Source organism: Podarcis erhardii (genome assembly GCF_964252035.2).
Source record: "Podarcis erhardii genome assembly, chromosome: 3".
In the NCBI taxonomy this organism is placed as follows: Eukaryota; Metazoa; Chordata; class Lepidosauria; order Squamata; family Lacertidae; genus Podarcis; species Podarcis erhardii.
The window spans coordinates 33,892,891-33,914,007 of NC_138507.1; the positions used below are offsets into that span (position 1 = coordinate 33,892,891).

The 21,117-nt window shown below is 39.5% G+C and overlaps 1 protein-coding gene across 1 annotated transcript in view; it reads left to right on the forward strand.

Moving 5' to 3' along the window:
- PRIM2 (DNA primase subunit 2) overlaps nucleotides 1-21,117 on the forward strand; it is a 64,238-nt gene that overhangs the window by 35,234 nt on the left and 7,887 nt on the right. The window contains 5 exon segments of the mRNA XM_081857054.1: nucleotides 4,153-4,220; nucleotides 5,573-5,645; nucleotides 6,932-7,117; nucleotides 13,184-13,310; nucleotides 15,105-15,187. Of these exon segments, the coding sequence (XP_081713180.1) occupies nucleotides 4,153-4,220; nucleotides 5,573-5,645; nucleotides 6,932-7,117; nucleotides 13,184-13,310; nucleotides 15,105-15,187 (537 nt within the window).

Consider the following 21,117-nt stretch of genomic DNA (forward strand, 5'->3'; position numbering starts at 1 on the left):
TGTTCTTAACCTGAAGCACCACTTTAGCTAATGGGGCCTCCTGCTGCCGCCGCGCCACCAGAGCATGATTTCTGTTCTCATCCTGAAGCAAAGTTCTTAACCCGAGGTAATATTTCTGGGTTAGCGGAGTGTGTAACCTGAAGCGTATGTAACCCGAGGTACCACTGTATTGCTCTTTATTACTTGCTTTGATTTTTTTCTACGGAAAAGGGCAGGCTCCAAATACAAGAAATCTATCACAAAATGTTTTCTTGCAAACCCCCCACCCCCCAGGGATAGAAATCCATGCGAATACTCAGTGGTAAGCAACCACCTGATATATTTTAACGTGAAGAAATGCTGGATAGCTGTTAATGGGGTGGGGGAGCTAATTCTTCACATGAAATTAGTGCTTTTGATAGGTGTTTTTTAAAAGTGTCTCTGGATGTCCATAGTGCTAAAATATAATAACTACATCTTTGCTAAGATTGCATACTTTGAGTATTTCTTCAGAATTGCAATGTGTTAAAGGTTAAAACCAAACTTTTTTCAAAATTGATCAGCATTGAAATGTCAGCTGTCTAGTTGTGGCAACATACCAGCATGCAAACACTGGTCTAATATTGATTTCCCTGGCTGCATAACATTTGCATTGTGACATTTTGCTGCAACATTAGCGAAGTGGTTGTTTCTTGATCAATCGCTTTCGGTAGTACACACCATACAGCTGTACTCAACGTGACCTATTTGGAATTACATATTAACAACCCAGAAAAAGTATGGGTATGTGTGCATATAAATGTAAGCCCGGAGCAGGAATTGTGCTGTGTTAAAAGAGATGCTGTTTGCAAGCATAGTTCTTACATTATATAAAACTGCTGTTATGTTAACTACCAAATACAGTACCTAGGCAAAGCATCATTGACAGTGCAATCCTATATATTGAATGAAATCCTGTTTATTGCATTCAGTATATATATAATATTGTTATACTGTTATATTGTTTTGTCTGATGATACATTATGTATTTTTGTGTTTTTATACTGTAAACTGCCCTATGACCCTCTGATGAAGGGCAGTATATAAAAGTAATTAATTAATTAAATAAATAAAATTGTGTGTGCTGTATTAGAGATTCAGTATACTGGTCCTTTTTTATTGAATTTTTTTGCCTCTCCTACCCCCGATCTAACATATTGTGTAAAACAAGACTTACCAGTAACTTGCCTATTAGACTTTCTGATATGAGGAATAAGTAGACATTACACACACACACACACACACACACACACACACACCATTGTTCCTCCCAGGAGTTCAGACAGGTGTATGTGATTGTTTTCCTTCCCACTGTTTAATCCTTGCAACAATCCTGCAGTTTACATGAGACTTGAGATAATGACTGGGCCAGTGTCTCTCAATAAGAGTCCTGGTTGAATCTGTATCTCCCCAGTTTAAGGTCCAAACTAGCCTAGTAGCAGCCTTTGACCTCCAACATGGATCTGTTCCAATTATAGAGGTGTTCACATGTTACATTCAACAAGATGCTGCTGTTTGGTGATGATAAGGTGAAACTCTGTGACCCTTATAATTCAGACGAGTATTCTCTTGGTATGAACAATGCAAAATTGTGGAATGTTGTTACAACATACTACATTTTTGCTTCTCTTTGGAAGAAAATCCATAATAAAGCATAGAATTGTCAATCGTAAAAGATGGTGACCGCTGCTTTAAGCTTGTGCGTTGCTTGTCTGGTTATTAATCAAACCAGACTTTTTGGTGCTATCACTGCACCAAAAAGCATGAAATACTTACATTGAAAGCCAATCAATCAAATGCATGTCCCAGATCTATCTTTAGAGCAGCGATGAGTTGGAAGGAGCTCCTAATAGATATGCAATTATGTGCCAATACCTAAGCATGAGTACCTGTGTTATTTTCTTACAAAAAGGTATTGCATGGAAATAAAGATGTGATTGTTAAAAACAATATACATTTTCTTCATCTTTTTGGTGGCGCACAGATTTAACCGTATCATTTATGGTTTTGCTGATTATAATCTCTATTTTGGAATCTTATCTATTATAGAACCCTAAAAGTCATGGAACTGCAAAGGACCTCAAAGATTGTCTAGTCCAGCCCTCTGCTAATGCAGGAAATGGACTACTATAGCATCCCTGACACCCGTCAAGCTAGTTTCTGATCAAGTTTAAAGTAGCTGCCTAGGTATTTTTCACAGCTGTAGAAATCCCTCTTTCCCTCCCAGTTCTCTGAACATATGGGATGACCAAAACATAGGCGTAGGACGCATGCTTTGCATGCATAATGTAAGGTCCTCAGTCCAGTACCTGGCATTTCTGTTTAAAAGATCTTTGGGCAGCAGACTGGGAAAGAAAGCTCTTCTTCATACCTTAGGGAGCTGCTGACAGTCGGACTAGACAGTCCAGAGCTGGATGTACAAATTATTTGACTCCCTAGAAGGCAGCTTCATGTTTCTGTATGTGGTGCAAACGTCCTGTGTTGCTTCCCTGCTCTCATACTTTGGCAACTGAATCATCATACTTGTCTAGGGAGCAATATCCAGAGATGGGCTTAGCGTATGATCTGGAGAATGAAACAGTATGAATGGGAGGCGGTTGTTAGCTTTTCCAAAGACAGTGAAGTAGAATTCCCTGCTCCGTCCTTTCCTGCTTGTTATGGCTAACAACAACAATAATTTGCACAACGAACTGCAAGATGGGTGAATAACTGAGATTAGTGTAATAATGCTTAACGCTTAGAATGTTCAACATTCATGGAGAGCCTCTGTTAAAGGGTTTATGTTCTCGGAGTCCCTTTTCCATTCCTCTCCTCCAATCTGATGTAGGCTTGAGGCAGCCATGAGGGTTTCCCATTGTTAGGCAGGCAGAGATGGATGCTGGGAAGGTATGTGTGTGAGAGACCATGAAGACTGAATGAGAAGCAGCCAGTGGGTAAAGGAGGTATAAGTTACTCACTGACATTGCTAGGCATGATGATGAGTATTATTACATACCCAAGGATGTAATTTTGACGTGCGATTTTAGCAAGCACAGATATTTTAGAATTACTAACATTTTTTCTTCCTTTTTTTCAATGTAACTTGTTTTTACTGGTATTCTTAATTAATACTTTAGACTGTCAGTAGTAAGTAGCTGGGAGCACTTTTGTTCTAGTAAGTGGCAAATAAATTAAATATATTACCTTATAATCCTTGTAGCAGCCCTTTAAGGTAGGTTGATACTGTTAGGTCCGTATTAGAGGTGGTCCAGCAAGACTTGAGTCTGAAAATGGCTTATCTAAAGCCATTTGTTGATTTTAGTGGCAGAAACAAACACACTTCATTGGACACCATGCACAGAAAAGCTCATACCAATGACAAACTTAGTTGGTCTCTAAGGTGCTACTGGAAGGATTTTTTTAATATTTTGTTTCAACTATGGCAGACCAACACAGCTACCTACCTGTATTTAGTGGCAGAAGTTAGGTTTGAACTGGGCACTTCCTCGATCCGTGGCTAAACCTTAGCTAATATGCTTCAGCAGCACAGAAGAAAAATAAGATGTTCATCTAAGGAAACAACTGTAATTGATGGAAAGGAATCTGTTTTGTAAGACTTAACTATACGGAGAGCTCGTAGTGGAGCCTTCTGTGGAAACAGTTACTGAAACATTGATTTCCTCTGCTCTTCATCAGGAGTGGATTTGGCAGAGGAGTGGATTAATGCTACTTCCCATCAACAGAACTTAAATAGTTTAAATGCAATGGTTAATGGGTCTGGAGAAGAACTTGTTGAAATAACGACATTGCGTTGATCTAATAATAGATTGAATCAATAGATTTAAAGCTTATGTGGAAGGCTGATAAAATTATAAGCTTAATAGGAAGAGGTAGAAAGATGATAAACAAATGGACATCTTTGAGAAAGCTGAAAGAAGAGTTGTTGGTTTCTGGAGATTTGACTCAACAAGAGAGTGTGATTGTGTGAGAGACAACAAACGTTCCAGTGGTTTTTTTGAAGAATAAGTTTTTGGGTGAATAAGTTAATTTTATTTGCATTATTAGTAACTGTAGTTTGTACTTAAAAAAAAAAGAGAGCAGCATTTCATTGGCTCTTTGTGACTTGTTTCCCCACCCCTCCCCAATCCCTTTTAGCTCACAGCACGGTCATTGCCCATTGTACAAACAGATGAGAGACTCCAGCCTCTGCTCAGTCATCTCAGGTAATGTATCAGTATATTTTTCCTATAATAGTTCTCGGGGAGCAGTATTACTGGGTGGTCCAGTGAGCAGCAGGAAATGGTTGCGGATGGTGAATAGGTATGGAGCATCCCCCTGAGGTGTGCCCAGGCAGCTGCTACTGCAGCCTACAGCAAGCAACTCTTTAAGATTTGCCTTAATGGCGAAGCTCCTAAGCAGTGCTACATTGCAGGTGGGACCACTGGCATTCTGACTGCTAACTTGTGGACCTGTCTGTGCCAGAAGAAAAAAAGTAAAAGGGCCCAACCAGCCCATTGAGGGGCTGTTCCTTGCACTTCCCCAGAGATTTGAACAGGAGAGCCATGTGGACCCTCCCTTCTCAAACTCAGCTTCTTTCACTGCAGATGGTAGGTTCAAGTGGGTAGTAGAGAGCTGCTGTTCTTACCATGATTTCACCTGCGCCATCTCAGTCAACACATCAAGCTCATCCCTTAGGTTAGATTTCAAACAAACAAACATGTTTTGTCCTTTGGGGGGAAAAAGAGCCCGTCTACAGTGGTACCTCTGATTGCGAACGGGATCTGTTCCGGAGGCCCGTTTGCAACATGAAAAGAGCGCAACCCGCAGCGGCGCGTCTGCACACGTGTGGGTTGCAATTTGACGCTTCTGCGCATGCGCATGACGTCATTTTGCACTTTTGTGCATGCGCAAGTGGCAAAACCCAGAAGTAACCCTTTCTGGTACTTCCGGGTCGCCGTGGGACGTAACCTGAAAGAGCATAACATGAAGCGACTTAACATGAGGTATGACTGCACTTGAAATTCATGCAGAATATTCTCCTTCCCTCAGACCCTTTTTAAAACCACAATCATGATTTTATTACTTTCTGGGGTTGTCTCCTCATGGAGCTCTGTAGTATTTCAATAGAAATGTTGTCACAATTTTCTGATAAATTTTAAGAAGACACACTTTTACTAGCAGTTCCTTTAATGTGAAAAATATAAAGGATCTAGAACTGAAGTCTAGAACTACTTTCTTTGGGCAGCTGCTTTGACAAGTTTCAGGTATTTTGCTCATACTTGGAACATAATGTTCATCCCAGACTATGATTCTGATCTTGTTTCTCAGGAAGAAATGCCACAAAATAAATCTGTCAAAGTGCTCGTGTGGTGAAATGTCAGAACTGTGTTGGATAAAAAAAAGTTTCAAAGTGCTTTAGTGTATTCAAGTCATATTTGCTGAATTGTTACGTTGGAATGATTTCCTCCTAAAATCCATAAAAACAATTGTGTATTTAAGTTCCCATTGTAACAAGAAGTGAATTGTTGAAGATTTCATATACCATAAAAAACTTTCTTTCGTCTCTACCCCACAGTCATGCATATGTTGGTCCAGATTACAGCATTGAAAGAAACATTGGGAAAATTTCATTAGAACAGATTGACACTGTGAGTATTTTATGCTTTTAAACTGTACCCCGTATTGCCCTTGTCCAGCATGCAGTTTGTGTGAAGAAACTGACTGCCCTTTACGTATAATAACAGGTTGGATCCAGAGGAAGTTGGCCATGCATTAGTCCTGTTGAAATCAATGAGACAAGGTTATGATTAACATGAAATCAGTGATGCACTAATGCACAACTAACCTCATTTGAATCCGTTCCAATATATTTATCCTCAAGGAAACCAGTGGCATAGAAGTCCTGTTTGCTTTTTAAAAGTGATATAAAGGAGTCGGTCTAGAGGTTTGCTGTAACTATTAACACCTTATTGTTAACCAAATACGGTAGCTTAATACAGGCAATGACCATTTTACAGGGGGGGGGCTCTGTTCCTGGCCCCCACACACGTATAAGCCTGCCCTGTTCTGTCCCAATTCTGTCCTCTTGCAGGTCCAAAATGACCCGCGCTTCCATGCCCACATGTCAGTTAGATGTGGGCAAAATGGTCACTGCCTGTACTGCTGATTATGATTATGATTATTATTATAGTGGGCATATCGTATCCAAGAAATGAAAGCAAGTAATAGTTGGGAAAATAAACTTAATTAAAGTTCATCCAGCAATGTATCTGAAAATATTTAAATCTGTTTTAAATGCATTATCTGACCCCTGCTCTGCTGTTTTTCTGTATCTGTTAATGCACCAGCCTTCCCCGGCACAGTGCCCTCCAGATCGCTTGCACTGCAATTCCCATCAGCTCCAACCAGCATAGCCAGTTGTCAGGAATGATGGGAGTTGTAGTTCAACAGCACCAGGTTGGGTAAGCCTGTTATACACTGACCTAAATTGTGATAGGATGAAGGGCAGTATAAAATGTTTTAAACAAATTCAAGATATACCTATAAATGATATCAATGCCATCAAGTAGAGTATACTTTTTTTTGGGGGGGTGAGAACAAAACCACTATTAATATACAATCAGAATCCATATTTTTAACTGGTACCTAATTAACCATACTGATTAATGCTTTTGGCTAGAATTAGTAAAGACCATTTCTTTTTTTAATAACTGTATTTCTGTGCTGCATTTATTCTTTTCTCTTGTATAGAACAAAATATTAGATTCAAATGCTTACAGGCATATTGAAGTCGTAAAATAGATTTACGCATAGTCCCTATAGCCCCTGCATATCCTTCTCTCCTCAAGCTGTTCACCTTTCTAAATAGATTTAATTGGTGATCAAAATGCAGCCTGTAAGTCAATCTATTCAATAATATGTTTTCCTGTTGCAGCTTTCTGTTAAATCATTTCCTCCCTGCATGCGCCAACTGCACAAAGCTCTGCGTGATAACCATCATCTCCGTCATGGAGGCCGTATGCAATATGGTTTGTTCCTAAAAGGCATCGGTTTAACACTAGAACAAGCTCTACAGTTCTGGAAATCTGAATTCATCAGAGGAAAAGTGGATGCAGACAAGGTAAATTACTTGTTTGGAGCACCATTCAGTTCTTAATAGTTCTCTTTGAACATTTGCGAAGTCTGCAGACGTCCATGTGCACTGTGGACAGCTGCTTAGACTAAAACAAGTCTAACATAAATAGCAATAGCAAAAAACACCTGCTTTCCCATCCTTTCCTCACAGCGGATATACATCTCAACTCTGCTCTCAGCATACATTTATATTGCCTAACTTTGTTGTTTGCAGAAATCACAGAAGGAAGTCAGAAAACTTACTTACAATATTGATAAACACTTATATATAGTGATATCAATATTTGCTTTCAAAATCAATAAAAGGACCAAGTTCCACTACAAATATTTCCATACATTGTCCTCCAGTCCTTAACCTTAATATTTTCCAAACTATTTCTGTTTAGAGGATGGTTGAATGAAGTCCTTGTTCTGTCTCCTTACCAACTGAAAGGTAGCCAACATAACACTAATTTTAAAAGAGGGATTGATGGGGACCCCAGGGAGGGAGGAAAGGCCATATAGGCCTGTCTGTGCTTCATAATTGGGTAGAAAGTCTGTTTAAACTTACATACCCACTTTGGGCATTATAAAATGTGTGCTTGGAAAGGGGTGTAGAACCATGCAAGCAGGCCCTGTCATTCCCAAGTTGCGTGGGAAAGCCAGGTTGGAGTGGTCAGAGCTGACTTTCACAGTCCTGAGGCCCCTGCACAGATACCAGTAGTCCCTAAAGGACTACTGTACTGAATAAAAAGTTTTGCAGAACAACAATTTGCCACCAAGAAGAGCAGATTCTTTGGAATTCTTGAGAGTGCTGAGAAGCATGTAAAACAGGGGAAATCCGACAGGCACTCAAAGTCCTTTGCAAAAGGCTTCTAAGTATATGTAGAAGTCATGGGATAAGAGAACAGATCATCTTGCCGTTTCTCTGAGCCTTGATGCTAATGCCAGAAAGGCATAGAAGGAGGTCTTCTACACAAATGCTATATTGTGGTGCAGTAGCAACTGCATGCCAATGTGCACCGGTTTTTCTTTTACATTTCCAGTGCCTCCTAAAGGCATGCTTTAAGCCGGTGCCAAAAATAGACAGGGACTTCCAAAGTTTAAATGCTGCCATGCTTAGAAAACAACGCAGAATGAGCGTTACGTGGTGCCTATAATAGTGCTGTTCTCCAACACCATGCCATAGACCACTCCAGCCAGCTTGGCCAGGGATGTTGCTGGTCAGCAGAGGGGTCAATAAACCAGCAGCATCATCAGTTTGTCTCTTTGGCCCAACACCAGGTGCGGGATTGGCTTCTAAGAGACTTCCGAAAGAATGGGAGGTTTGAAACTGGAAGCAGGGACCAAACAGCTAGGCCTCCATCCCAGGTGGTGGTCAGTCCCTCTACTCACTAAACCTACCCCTGCCACCACCACCCCTGAAATTTGGGGCACCTTATATAAAGCTGCTTTCTTTCTCCTTAAGCTTTTAAATGTACTGCATATCCAAAGTGCTAATTTTTATTACTGTGAAATTTATGGAAAGAGGAAGAATAATCCACAATACCCTAGAATGGCAATTAGTATTTAAATTTCGATGGAACAGATCGTTCCTCTTTGCACAAGTCGCCAAGAGTCTAGCAAGTCATGTGTTTGATTAAAGCATCGGTTTGATTAAATTATGTTTCAGATAGGTCAGTTGTTAAAATGAAATGGTTGCCCCTGATTATATACATTAGTTTAAGTAGAAATATTGTTTGTTGTATTTTATTTTTGGCATATTCTATACCAAGGTTTTTGATAAATATTTTTCAGCTTCGGGAAAGAATTTTGATGGTGTGGAATAAGTGTTCCTCATTCGCCGTGTCACTTTTCTGCTGCAACCATTCATAAATACCCCGATGGTCATGCAGTCCACAAGACAAGTGATCCACCCCTGTTCAAAAAGGCTTCCTATTACAACATAGCTTTCAGTTTGGTAGAAGCTTTCAATTAACTCTGGGAGCAAGCTTAGTAAGTGGAGGTTATTTCCCTTGATTCCAGATACCAGGGACTAGGTCAAGTGAGTGTAGCTCTAATCATGTTTCACATTAAGAGCCTTTAGACCATACCGCAGATTGTGGAATTGGTCATAGCAGTTTTTAGTCTGTAGGCATTTGACTCAAAAGACACCTCCCTTTGTCTTTGTATTGCATACTTACTCTCAGGACGATGCAGTAATTAATATGAAGGATTGTTTTGTACTGTTGGAACTAGAACATCCATCTGTTAACGGAATTAAGAGCCAAGTTGCTGGTTAAAGAAAATTATTTTGAATAAATATTGCAGTTCTATTACCATGAAATAATGCATAAATTAATAAAGCTAGTCAGTTTGCTTCATATATTCAGAATTAGCCCTGATCATTAATCAGTGATTGATTTCAGCTTTTTTTAAAACCAGATTTCGGCTACTTGATTATTTTTTTATGGATGTCTGGGAATTCTTGTGTTCACAATAATAATGCATAGATGATAAAGGCCAGCCTCACCACTTTGCATCAGCCGTTTTATTTTCAACATTATATTATTACATTTAAAATAAAGAAGTCTGACCTTGCAGACCTGAGGCCTCTTCTGGTTTAGCTGCAAAGTAGAAGATACTAATGAGAATGTCTTTGGGATATAATTATGTAGATTTAAAGAAGTGATGTACTTTTAATTATGCCCTGTAGCTAATGTAGATGCATATTAAACTAAATCATGCCTCTCTGCATTTCCCTCTGAAATTTCTTTTTTTTCTCAGGTCTTAAATTAGTTATCAGCTCGTTGGTGCACACCAAGGTTAAGTAAACTAGAGGAATAGTGGCAGATCAGATTTTATGTTGTGTTTCTAAGATGTCCTATCAGTTGGTGAACTTAATGGTCTTGGCGGAACACAGTTTTGAATAAAGCTTAGTTCCCCCAGGCAATTATATGATGTCAGCACAATACACTTCTGTAGAATATGAAAATACTGGATTATTTAAATGCCTTATTGAGGTATGTAACTTCAAATAAATGAAATGCAGGGTTTTCTCTCAGGTGCAAGTCATTTGTTACAAAATTTAGTTGTGCTAAAATTAATACAGACTGCAGTCTTTTTTTCTGCTTTAACTGTTGGTTTCAAAGTACCAAAGAGCAAGATAGGAAACTTCCTTGTTTTTTCTTTGTATTTCATTTTGAGATGTCACCCTTCATTGATGTATCCATTTGACTCTGCCCTTAATACTCTTATTATTCCATTGGAGTCTTATCCTTTTCAAGATGTTTGGCTAATTAGTCTGTCAGCCTCTTGTCCAGTCTTGAACTCGCACTTTTGCAAACTTAAAGTATTTCCAGAAAATATCAGATTTGATTTAAGCACAAATGTGTGTCAAAAGTTATTCATAATGTTATGTATTTCCTGAAATGTAACATTTTCATACCCTTAATCTAGAATGCCAACTTTTATTGCTGCTAGATATCTGAAATATTACATAGATAACATTGTAATTTTTATTAATGCCTGTTTTGCAAGCTTATAATTGTGTCATTGTAGCCTGAGTTCAATTACTTTAAAGAAAAAGTGTCTGTTATGAAAATATCAGTTTTCCTTGTCTTACATAACAAAGCACACTGCTGTATGTTCCCTTCTGAATAGTTTGTAACAAACATTGCATGTATCCGAATGTGTGTTTGAATGCACACTGTGGAAACTGCCATTTAAAGCAATAAAGCATTTCCATCAGAATTAATTAGAATTTTCTGCCATGTGTATCTGATATTCATCTGATTTAAGGTAGTGAGAGGCACCACTGTTCTGTTGATTAATTGCTTGAGAGGTATAATTTTCATTTCCAAAATTTGAATAGTTGCTCTCTGTAAGAACTAGGCTGTGAGGCAGTCTACAAAGTATTTTAATGCAAGTACCATGATTTTTTGAAAATTCTGTGTGATTTGTTCACTTTCTTCTCCCACTGTTTTGCTTAGAGAAAGAACATGTATTGTAAAATATGCCATTAAATATAAAAGCCATTGCACCATTTTCACCTCTTAGTTAACTATAGAATAAAGCAAAGTTCTTTAGAACACTCCATCTTCTGCCTCATGTAAAACCTCTGTATCATGGAAATGCAGTCGAAAAATAGGTGCTGGTGTAGCAAGGTTTGAGTAGATGGTTTGTGTCATGGGCTGTTAGTATTTTGAGATGTCCTGTCTGTCAGTTTGATAGACAGGTTCATTAACTGCATGATTGACGTAGCAGCCAATCTGATCCTTGAAGGGCCTGTTCCCTCTTCCTTGGACTGAACTGTTGTGCTGGTAGGAAAGAATAATGAGAGTTGAACAAGATGGCAAAACCCTTTCTTTATATTTTTAGGAGAAGCAGTGGGGATTTATTTTACTTTCAGAATTGGATTGTTAGTGGCATGTGCTTAATTATTGAAGGATAATATCCTTTTGGTTCATGCATTGTTGCTGGGAGTGTTAATTGGGTAGCTTTGCATTAAGATGCTAATCAAACCAAATTCCTCTCTTATCTCTAGTGGCAAGCAGAAGGTGTCCAAAATGTCTAACACTAGCTGCTAAAAATAGGCTATGTGGTCCTTTACCCATCTCTCCTGTGATTGGCTTTTGATGTGGATGTGACAGGAGTCAATCATGTCTATGGCATGATTATTTTTTAAAAAGCACCAATCTTCTGACCTGTTTTTTCAGTGTGACTAATGCAGACTTACATTGATTATCCCATAGCCCACCATTGCTCAACAATTATTTGTTTGCTTTGCATTAAAATATTTGTGCACTTTTAGGTTGAAGTTCATACCTGCCTCTCCGTTGCAACAGTCATTTTGGTACAGCGGTCCTTCTGGATTGCCCTGAGCTTAGACTTTAAAAACTCACAGTTTGTGAGTAAGAGTTATAATGTTTTAAAAGCTTGTTCTCAAATTGGCTGTCAGTTTAGCTTTGATTAATTTGATTATTTTTAATAAGCCCAGCAGAAGAGGTAATTATTGTAGAAAATTGAGGAATAAATCTGCAGGACCAACTTGCCATACTCAGAAATGATTTCCAAGTCCTATCGTGCCATGAAAAGAGTCTTCTGTAACTGCTACAACATGGCTGGCTGATAACATCGTTTCAATTTTAACTTTAAAATTGCTTAGCAAGGAGATATAATCAAATACAACCACTCAACCTTTCCATGGAGGCGCAAGTTACAGCAACAGCCAAGGCGACATTTTTGCACCTTTGCCGCATCAAGCAGTTGGTCCCTTACCTTTCCCGCCCCAACCTGGCCACAGTGATCCATGTGACGGTCATCTCCAGGCTTGACTACTGTAATTCGCTCTACGCAGGGCTGCCCTTGAAGCTGTCCCAGAAACTCCAGCGGGTACAGAATGCTGCAGCGAGGCTCCTCACGGGGTCTCTGCCATGGGAGCATATTCACCCAGTGCTTTTCAAGCTGCACTGGCTCCTGGTGGAGTACAGGGTCAGATTTAAGGTGCTGCTTTTGACTTTTAAAGCCCTTCACGGCCTAGGACCCTCGTACCTACGGGACCGCCTCTCCTGGTATGCCCCACGGAGAGCCTCAAGGTCCATAAATAGCAACACCCTAGTGGTCCCGGGCCCTAAGGAAGTTAGATTGGCTTCAACCAGAGCCAGGGCCTTTTCAACTCTGGCTCCGGCCTGGTGGAACGCTCTGCCTCATGAGACCAGGGCCCTGCAGGATCTGATTTCTTTCCGCAGGGCCTGTAAGACAGAGTTGTTCCGCCTGGCCTTTGGCTTGGAGCCAATTTGATTCCCTCCCTCCCTCTCTTTCTTTTTTCTTTTCCTTCTCCTGCGATGAGGCTACATTTTAATATTTTAATGTTCCATTATTTTAATGTTGTATTTTATTTTTGTTTTTAAGTTGTAAACATTCATCTTGTTTTTATTATTGCTTGTAAGCCGCTCTGAGCCCGGCCTTGGCTGGGGAGGGCGGGGTATAAATAAAAAATTATTATTATTATTATTTATTATAAAATCCCATTGTTTCATCCTTTGTAGTAGCTGAAATCTCTTGACACCACCCAATTTTTATTTCTATTTAGTTTGACAAAGGATATGCTTACAGCATCCGACATTCCTATGGAAAAGAAGGCAAGAGAACTGACTATACTCCATTCAGCTGCATGAAAATTATAATGTCCAACCCACCAGGCCAAGGGGATTATCACGGTAAGTGCTTGCACCTGACATGTTCACAATGCATGGAAACCCAAACTGCTTTGGAAGCCAGCTGATTGGCTGGCCGTATTACTGGCAGAAGCTAGTTTTCTGTGGCTTATGGCAGTCATCACTGTCAAGCCTAGTGTGCGGTTACTCTTCTGGTGATTTGTCTTATTACAGAACTAGGTCAAGCAAGAGAGATTCATTCAGCAGGGTTTCAACATGAAATCCACCAAGCTGTTTAGTTTTTTATTTCTCTTCTTGGTTCTGCTGCTGCTTTTCTATTCCCCAGCCCCCCCAAAAAAACATGTCTCTCGACAAACAACAAAGTTCCTCAGTGCTTTTGCTTTGCTTGCAATCAATGCTCTTGCTTTGCTCTAAAACAGTAATAAATTATAGGCTTTTTCTAATAGCTTAACACTCTCTGGGATAGTATGAAATATTTCAAATCTTATGATCTCCCTAGAATAAAACACTAATTGGGTAAGCAGCATATTTCTATGACTTGCCTAAAAGTTACTTGGCATTGAAACAGGTTTCTTTACACATATTCAGCTTTCCCTCTTAAGCAGGAATCAAAAGTAATGTAACAGCAAAGTAATGTTCCACAGAAACCTTTGGTTTCATTTAAAAATAATAATGTTGCCCCCAGTCTCTGCACACACAAAGGTCTCTGGGACTCTTTTGGAGGAATGGGACCTTAAAATTGGTAGACAAGGTCAAATTAAGAGACATCCCCCCTTCCCCGCTCCTGGACAGTGGCTGGTGGGAAATCTGCTCCAAGAGAAGTCACCAGCCAATTACGGAGACTTGTTTACTCTCACCTCCAATTCTTCCCAGTCAATTAAGTCCAATACCCTAAAGTATGGATCTTCTGTGTGGAAGGTTCCTTGTTAATTGTGTTAAAGTGAAGGTGTGTGTGTGTGAGAGAGAGAGAGAGAGAGCGCACTTTCTGTGTGGTAAAGAAGGTAAATAAACAATTCCCTAGCTCCATCTTAATTGCAATGCATATTCTGCAATGCCATTTATGTTGGAATGCGCAGCTTGGACACCTCCAGACAGAGTACTGCATTGTTCAGGAGACAATTCTTTTGAAAAACTAAGGACATGCAATAAAAATGAGATCTCTTTACACACTAATGATTATGCATTTACTTAAAATGTACCTGGTGATTTAACCACCAGTAATTTAACTGTGGCTGTTATTTCGTATACTAGCTAAGCTACAATACTTGGGTATTAAACCACTGTAGTTAGGCCCAGTGAAATCAATGAAATAAAATACACTTAGATGCAAACACTACAGCATAATTATTTTCGTAAGCAGCATTTCTCTCCCTCCCTGCCCCCCCCAATTGACCCTCAAGTTGACATTCTCATGCTGTTTAATAATATAGCTCACATGTTATCTGTGGGTTTTTTAAAATTAATTGTTACAGCTAAACTCATGCAGCTTTTTCTGTTTGTATTATAGCTATACTATAATATTTGGGTGAATTTTCAAACTCATTTAGTGTGGAACCTAATTAAAGCAGTTTTCTGTTCAAGTGAATAAGAATCTTGGCCTACTTTTCTGTAACACATTATATAACTTTTGTGCCTATTAGTGCTATGATACCATATAGTGAACTAGCCGTTTGGAAGAAGCGTAAAGCTATTGCACACATGGGCAATTAGCTTTTGTATTAATAAGCTGCTGCTAGACAATTAAGGACTGCTTAGCCAGGCTCTCAAGTGTGCTGTTGTACTAACTTCTGAGTAAATAGTCTTGTTTGTGTGCTTGCCTCTCTTCTTTGTTGTTAGGGTGCCCATTCCGTCACAGTGATCCTGAGCTGCTGAAGCAGAAGCTGCAGTCATATAAAATCCCTCCCTCTGGGATTGCTCAGGTAGGGAATATTTTCTTCAGTTACAGCAGCAATGTGGCACCAGGCATTTCCTTTCAGTTTAGTTTAATACTGATGTATAATATGTGACTGACAATGCATGCAAAATGCCTTTTAAATCAGGTTGTAGTATTTGCTTCAATGATGTTCTCCCCCACCCCCAAAGTGTTCTTTTCACAATGCTGACAAGCAGATTGATAGTTTTATCAACGTCCTTGATAAAATACAAGGGGGGGGGGATGGATTACAGTAATGAAAAACTAATTACTGTAATCCATCCCCCCCCCTTGTATTTTATCAAGGACGTTGAGCAGTCTGGTTTACTGCAGCTTAGAACCATAGAACCATAGAATCGTAGAGTTGGAATTGACCCTAAGGATCATCTAGTCCAACCTCCTGCAATGCAGGAATCTCAACTAAAGCATCCATGACAGATGGCCATCCAACCTCTGCTTAAAAACTTCCAAGGAAGGAGATTCCACCACCTTCTGAGGGAGTCCATTTCCCTGTCAGACAACTCTTACTGTCAGAAAGTACTTCCTGATATTTAGTCGGAATCTCCTTTCTTGTAACTTGTATCCATTGGTTCAGTTACTAGCATTTTTATGTGCTGTAAGCCACCCAGAGCAGCCAGATGGGTGGGGTATACATAAATTATTATTATTATTATTATTATTATTATTATTATTATTATTATTAGTTCCGGAGCAGGAGAAAACAAGTTTGCTACATTCTCCATGTAATGACAGCTCTTTAGTTATTTGAAGATGGATAGCATATCTCCTCTTAATCTCCTCTTTATCAGGCTAAACATACCAAACTTCCTCAACTGTTCCTCACAGGGCTTGGTTTCCAGACCCTTGATCATCTTAGTTGGCCTCTTTTGCACACGTTCCAGCTTGTCAATATTCTTCTTAAATTGTGGCACCCCAAACTGGATGCAGTACTTCAGTTGTGGTCTGACCAAAGCAGAATAGAGCGGGACCATTACTGCTATTGCTTCTTACAGCCGTGCAAGCCTTTGGGAGGTAGAGACACAAGAGGGCATCAGAGGAGGGAGGGAAGGAAAGAAGGACAGAGACCAGTGTTGCCCATGGCACCCCTGACCATCCCGACATACTGCTTGAAAACCACTGCCCTAAACCATGCTTAATTCAAGGAGCTCTTGTTTCATTTTAAAATTGCAGTGTTGATCTAATTTCCAGCAGCACCCAGTCATGTAAACCCAGAAGGCTGTGAGATTTATCAGTATACTTCTCTAAGGCTTGCCATCAGGGTGTTTTGATTCTCACAACTGCTGCAACCTTTCCTAAACTATATTGCTTCTGTATGTATTAGAAGCAAAATGCTGATATCACAGTGCGGGAAAATCTGACTCTTTGGATTTTGTGCCCCAAAACTTTGCATTAATCTCTGGATCAGCTGCTTTCATCCAGAGGAAATACTTCACTTTAACTATTCAATTCTGTACAGTAGGAAATTAGGGTCAGGGATTCCCCTGTTGAATATGTTCATAGTTTTGTGAGCTAACTCTGATATGTCTTTTGTTTATTATATCGTATAGCTGCTTTTCAGCCAAAAACCTTGGCTTCTATAAGCGGCTGTCAGTACTTCAGATCCCAATGCAAACAGCAATTAAAATGCAAAACAAACAGAATGCTTCTAAGGAGTGAATCCTCAGCTGAAGATAGATGAGGGTGTGATGGAGAGATGTCTGGCTGCTACCTTCACTTCCTCTGAGGACCTTGGCCACAGCCCATGGTGGCTGGAAGAATTGAATCTAGGCATGAGCGTTGGAGTGGGTTACTTTTCAGATCTGTTCCCAAGTATGTAAATGTTCCTGGGGATAAAGTGATGAAGCTCATATTCCTTTGCAGCTTTACCTTATAAACTAATAATTTCTCGGTCTTTTTACACAGTAGTTGCATATAAGAGATGTAAATTGCTTTAAAGTGAGTGGGTGGCCTGTTTGTCTTTTGACTTAATGCCGAGTGCCACAGTTTGTCAGGAAAGCATTTCTGCATGAAACATTTAAGACGTTTAAATGTTTTAAGTTCTCTCACACTGGCAGTGATAGCAATTTGCTTGCATCCAGCCCATTTTCATGCTAGGTTTCTCCAGGATATAGACAATTTGGCTTGACAAGTATTTTCCTGAGATTCCACATTGTAGGCCAAGTTTCATCACAGTAAGCAACAGTTGTAGTTCGAGATAAGATAATTTCTAGTAGTCAAATAAAAATATCCAGTGTTGGTGTATATCTAGTTCTTTTGGGTGGTTCAAGTCATTAACTACGGTGGTTGGCATTAACAGCTGCTAATGAAATGCTAGAATAATCTTGTACATATTCTGTAGAAAACCTTCAAATTTCTTCGCTTCCAAATGAACCCAGTTAGGTTAGCTGAAACTTCTTCTTCAAGGTAACCCTAAAACATCCGAAAAAAGTGCAGCCCCCTAAACTAAGCACAAGAAAGCTACACTGATAGATTCAGCTAATTAGTCCTGCTAAATAATTGCTAATGTAACAGGGCTTGCCCCCTAAATACAGGTTTGGTGTTTGCGCTGACAGAACAATTGTCATAGTGCTACGTTGAATTCCCATACATTGGAATATATGTCGCCTCGCTTCAACGTACCTAAAAAAAATAATGTTGACTCATATTTCTCTGCTACTATTGCTTTGAATTACTGATTGACTTTTTTTGCAGCATTCTTTCTGCAAAAAAGAAAGTTCTGCAGCTGTCAGCAAGTCTCCTTGTTGGTTTTCTCTATAAGTCTTTATAAAAAATATTTATACATGGCAAGCTTATTGTATACCAACTTGATAATATGTAATATGTGCATATTGCAGATAAGTAATATACGTATGTATAAAATGTACAAGTATTGTACATATAATATATTTGTAATATAAATATAAATTGTACATATAATATGTGCAAGTAGTGTGTGTGTGATGCAAAGCAAGTGCGAATACTTAGACTCTCAACAGGCACAACAATTCTGTGTTAACTAATGCTGTTTATGGGCCTCCTAAAAGTGCCTTATAACAGGCATAGGCAAACTCAGCCCTCCAGATGTTTTGGGACTACAACTCCTATCATCCCTAGCTAACAGGACCAGTGCCCAGGGATGATGGGAGTTGTAGTCCCAAAACATGGAGGGCCGAGTTTGCCTATGCCTGCCTTTATAGGAAGTAAGTCTGATTGAACACATTGAGGTTTCTAAGTAAATATAATTACCCAGATTTTATTAATTCAGTCCGTATAAGAAGCTATGATACTTTCTCTACATTTCATTGACCTCATGATTCTTGCTGCCAGAAGGAGCTTGAAAAGCAGATCTTTGGGGGTTGGGTAAGGTTACAGGTTTATTTGCAGGAGAGCTATTTTAGTATCTTTGACTATGGAGTAATGTAGTATTTCACAACACTTGCTCTAAAACTAAGCTCCAAAACTTCTATTTCCTTTATGTACCTTTGGAGTGTGAAGCCAGGCATGTATAAATTTTGTTCAGTGCTTGTCAGAAATGAGTTTATTTTGGGGTGGGGTTTTTTTTTTGTAAAAAATTGAGTTGAATCCCTATAGGCTATCAAAAGTGGAGCTCCTGTAGATTTTTCATGTTAAATGTTAGAAATAAAATGCACAAAGAAAGATACTAGCGGTTTGCTTCACATAAGCAAATAAACGAAGGTTTTTGCAAAGCCCTAAGAGAATAAGCTGAGGTGTTGCAGAATTGACCTGGAACTAGGGGAATATTGCTAAGCATGTTCCAGTAGCTGCACCTCAATCACATTTTAAGTCACCTTTGAAATAAAAATGAAGGTTAGAAATAGATAAAATGCAACAAATTCTTTGCTGGAAAGATTGAGTCTTTTAAGAACAGAAGTAACTATTTTATTTGAAAATGGCTTCAAACTGACCTTGCGTACCCGAAAATATCAGTGATTAGGAAGGTGAAGCCAATTAACTATTTTAAGCTTGTGTGTGACAGCAGTGCCCCGTCATCTGATCTCAATATCTTTTGAGTTACAGCGCTAAGGAACTGTTTAATAGTCTCTCAAGTAATGGAAAGGTGAGGGTTCCAGCACTTCTGTTAGCTTTTTAGAAGAGACAATTTTAGTACGTGTATCTTTTCTCCTTCCTTGACAAGATGCACTTGCCAAATTTCTCAGCAGTTGTTAAAGGTACAGGAGCCTTGGCTTCCTTTGCTACAAGAGAAATAATATGCAATGCTTCAGAAAGTAAAGGGACGGGGTGGGTGGGATTTATAGCATTATTTTCATTTGCCAACAAATTAAAAGTGGTTTTATATTTGCTTGGGTACAGACAGTTTCCTTGGCTAGAATGCATCATACAGTGATTAAATAAAAGGCAACATTTAACAGGTCAGCTGTCAAATCTTTTTCGGAGGATTGAAGACCAGTTTGTTCCACCCTGCAGTGTGAATATCTGTCACCACACTTCCTACACCTGGGGATTCCCAGAATCATAGCTGCCATTGCAACAAAATTGGGCCATGGGATTAGGCACATTTCAAAGCATTGCTGACCAGTGTTAATTATGAAAAGCACATGAACCTTGGTAGGATTCAGGGTTGTTGCATAGCTAAGCCAGTAATCACAAAAGTTTTGTTTGGCTAGAGAGGTTTCCAATTTCATGGTTAAATCTTCCACAGGGAACTCGGCCTATGCTGTGATGCTTACTAAGGGGACTGGGGAAACCTGGCAATCATTTTGCGCTGAGGATGGTGTCCCAGGCTGCTAGGCAAAGAGCCCTTTAAGGATTTGCACATGCAAAGCAGCATCCTGTATTCTTTTCTTTCTCTTTTTTTTGGAGGGTTGGGGGGATTTCCTAACAGTGTCCTCCCAGGCTGATTTTTATATTTTAAATTCTCTTGAGCATCTGAGTTGGCATCTAAAGCAGATGGAAAGGAGTGAGTGGGCTGCTCTTGGTAAAACCAAACAAAACGTACTACACGTAAAACAAGCCCCATGCCACTTGGGACTATAGCTTAAATTTCGTATCACCTGTGTGACTTCATCCCAATGCTGCCAGGATTGTAACAAGAGAGGAACCCTCATACATTCATGGTGTGAGTATGGGCACAGTATTTTTGGTATCGTTTTTAATATTATTGGTCAACCATTGAACCCAATCCCTGCTTTGACCCTTAAGCCAATAAACACCAATCTAGACCCTCTCCTTATACAGAATGGCCCAACTGTCCTGCTGTTTATGAACCTACCCGGACCCCACATTCATCCTCTGAGGCCCTTCTTAATGTGCCTCCTCCATGAGAGGTCCGGCAACATGAGAACAAGCCTTTTCTGCAGTGGCTCCCCATTTGTGGAATGCTCTCCCCAGTTAGGGTTGCCTGGAGTCTTCATTATACACCTTTAGGTGCCAGGCAGAAATGTTCCGCTTCATCCAGGCCTTTGACTGATTGACATCCAATGCCCTTTTAAATGTGTTGTGGGAGGGGGGGGGATTATTGGTTTGTTTTCGTTCTTATTTTTACTATGTATGCTGTGTGGTGTTTTTTAATATTGTAATTTTATGATGCGCACCAGCCTGAGATCTACAGGTGAAGGGGAGCATACAAATTTAATAAATAGAAATAATGAATACTATGATCACCAGCAGTGCTTTCTTCTGTGGGTACTCAAAGGTAGGCACCTTTTCTTCTAGGAGAAAAGCGCTGGTTTTAAGTGTGGCACTTACTATAACAACTTCATGCTGAGTGTCAGCACCTTTCTTTCCTAGAAGATAAGCACTGATCGCCACCTGTTTAATAATAATAATAATAATAATAATAATAATAATAATAATAATAATAACGATAATTTATTATTTATACCCTGCCTGTCTGGCTGGGTTTCCCCAGCCACTCTGGGTGGCTTCCAACAGAATATTAAAATACAATAGTCTATT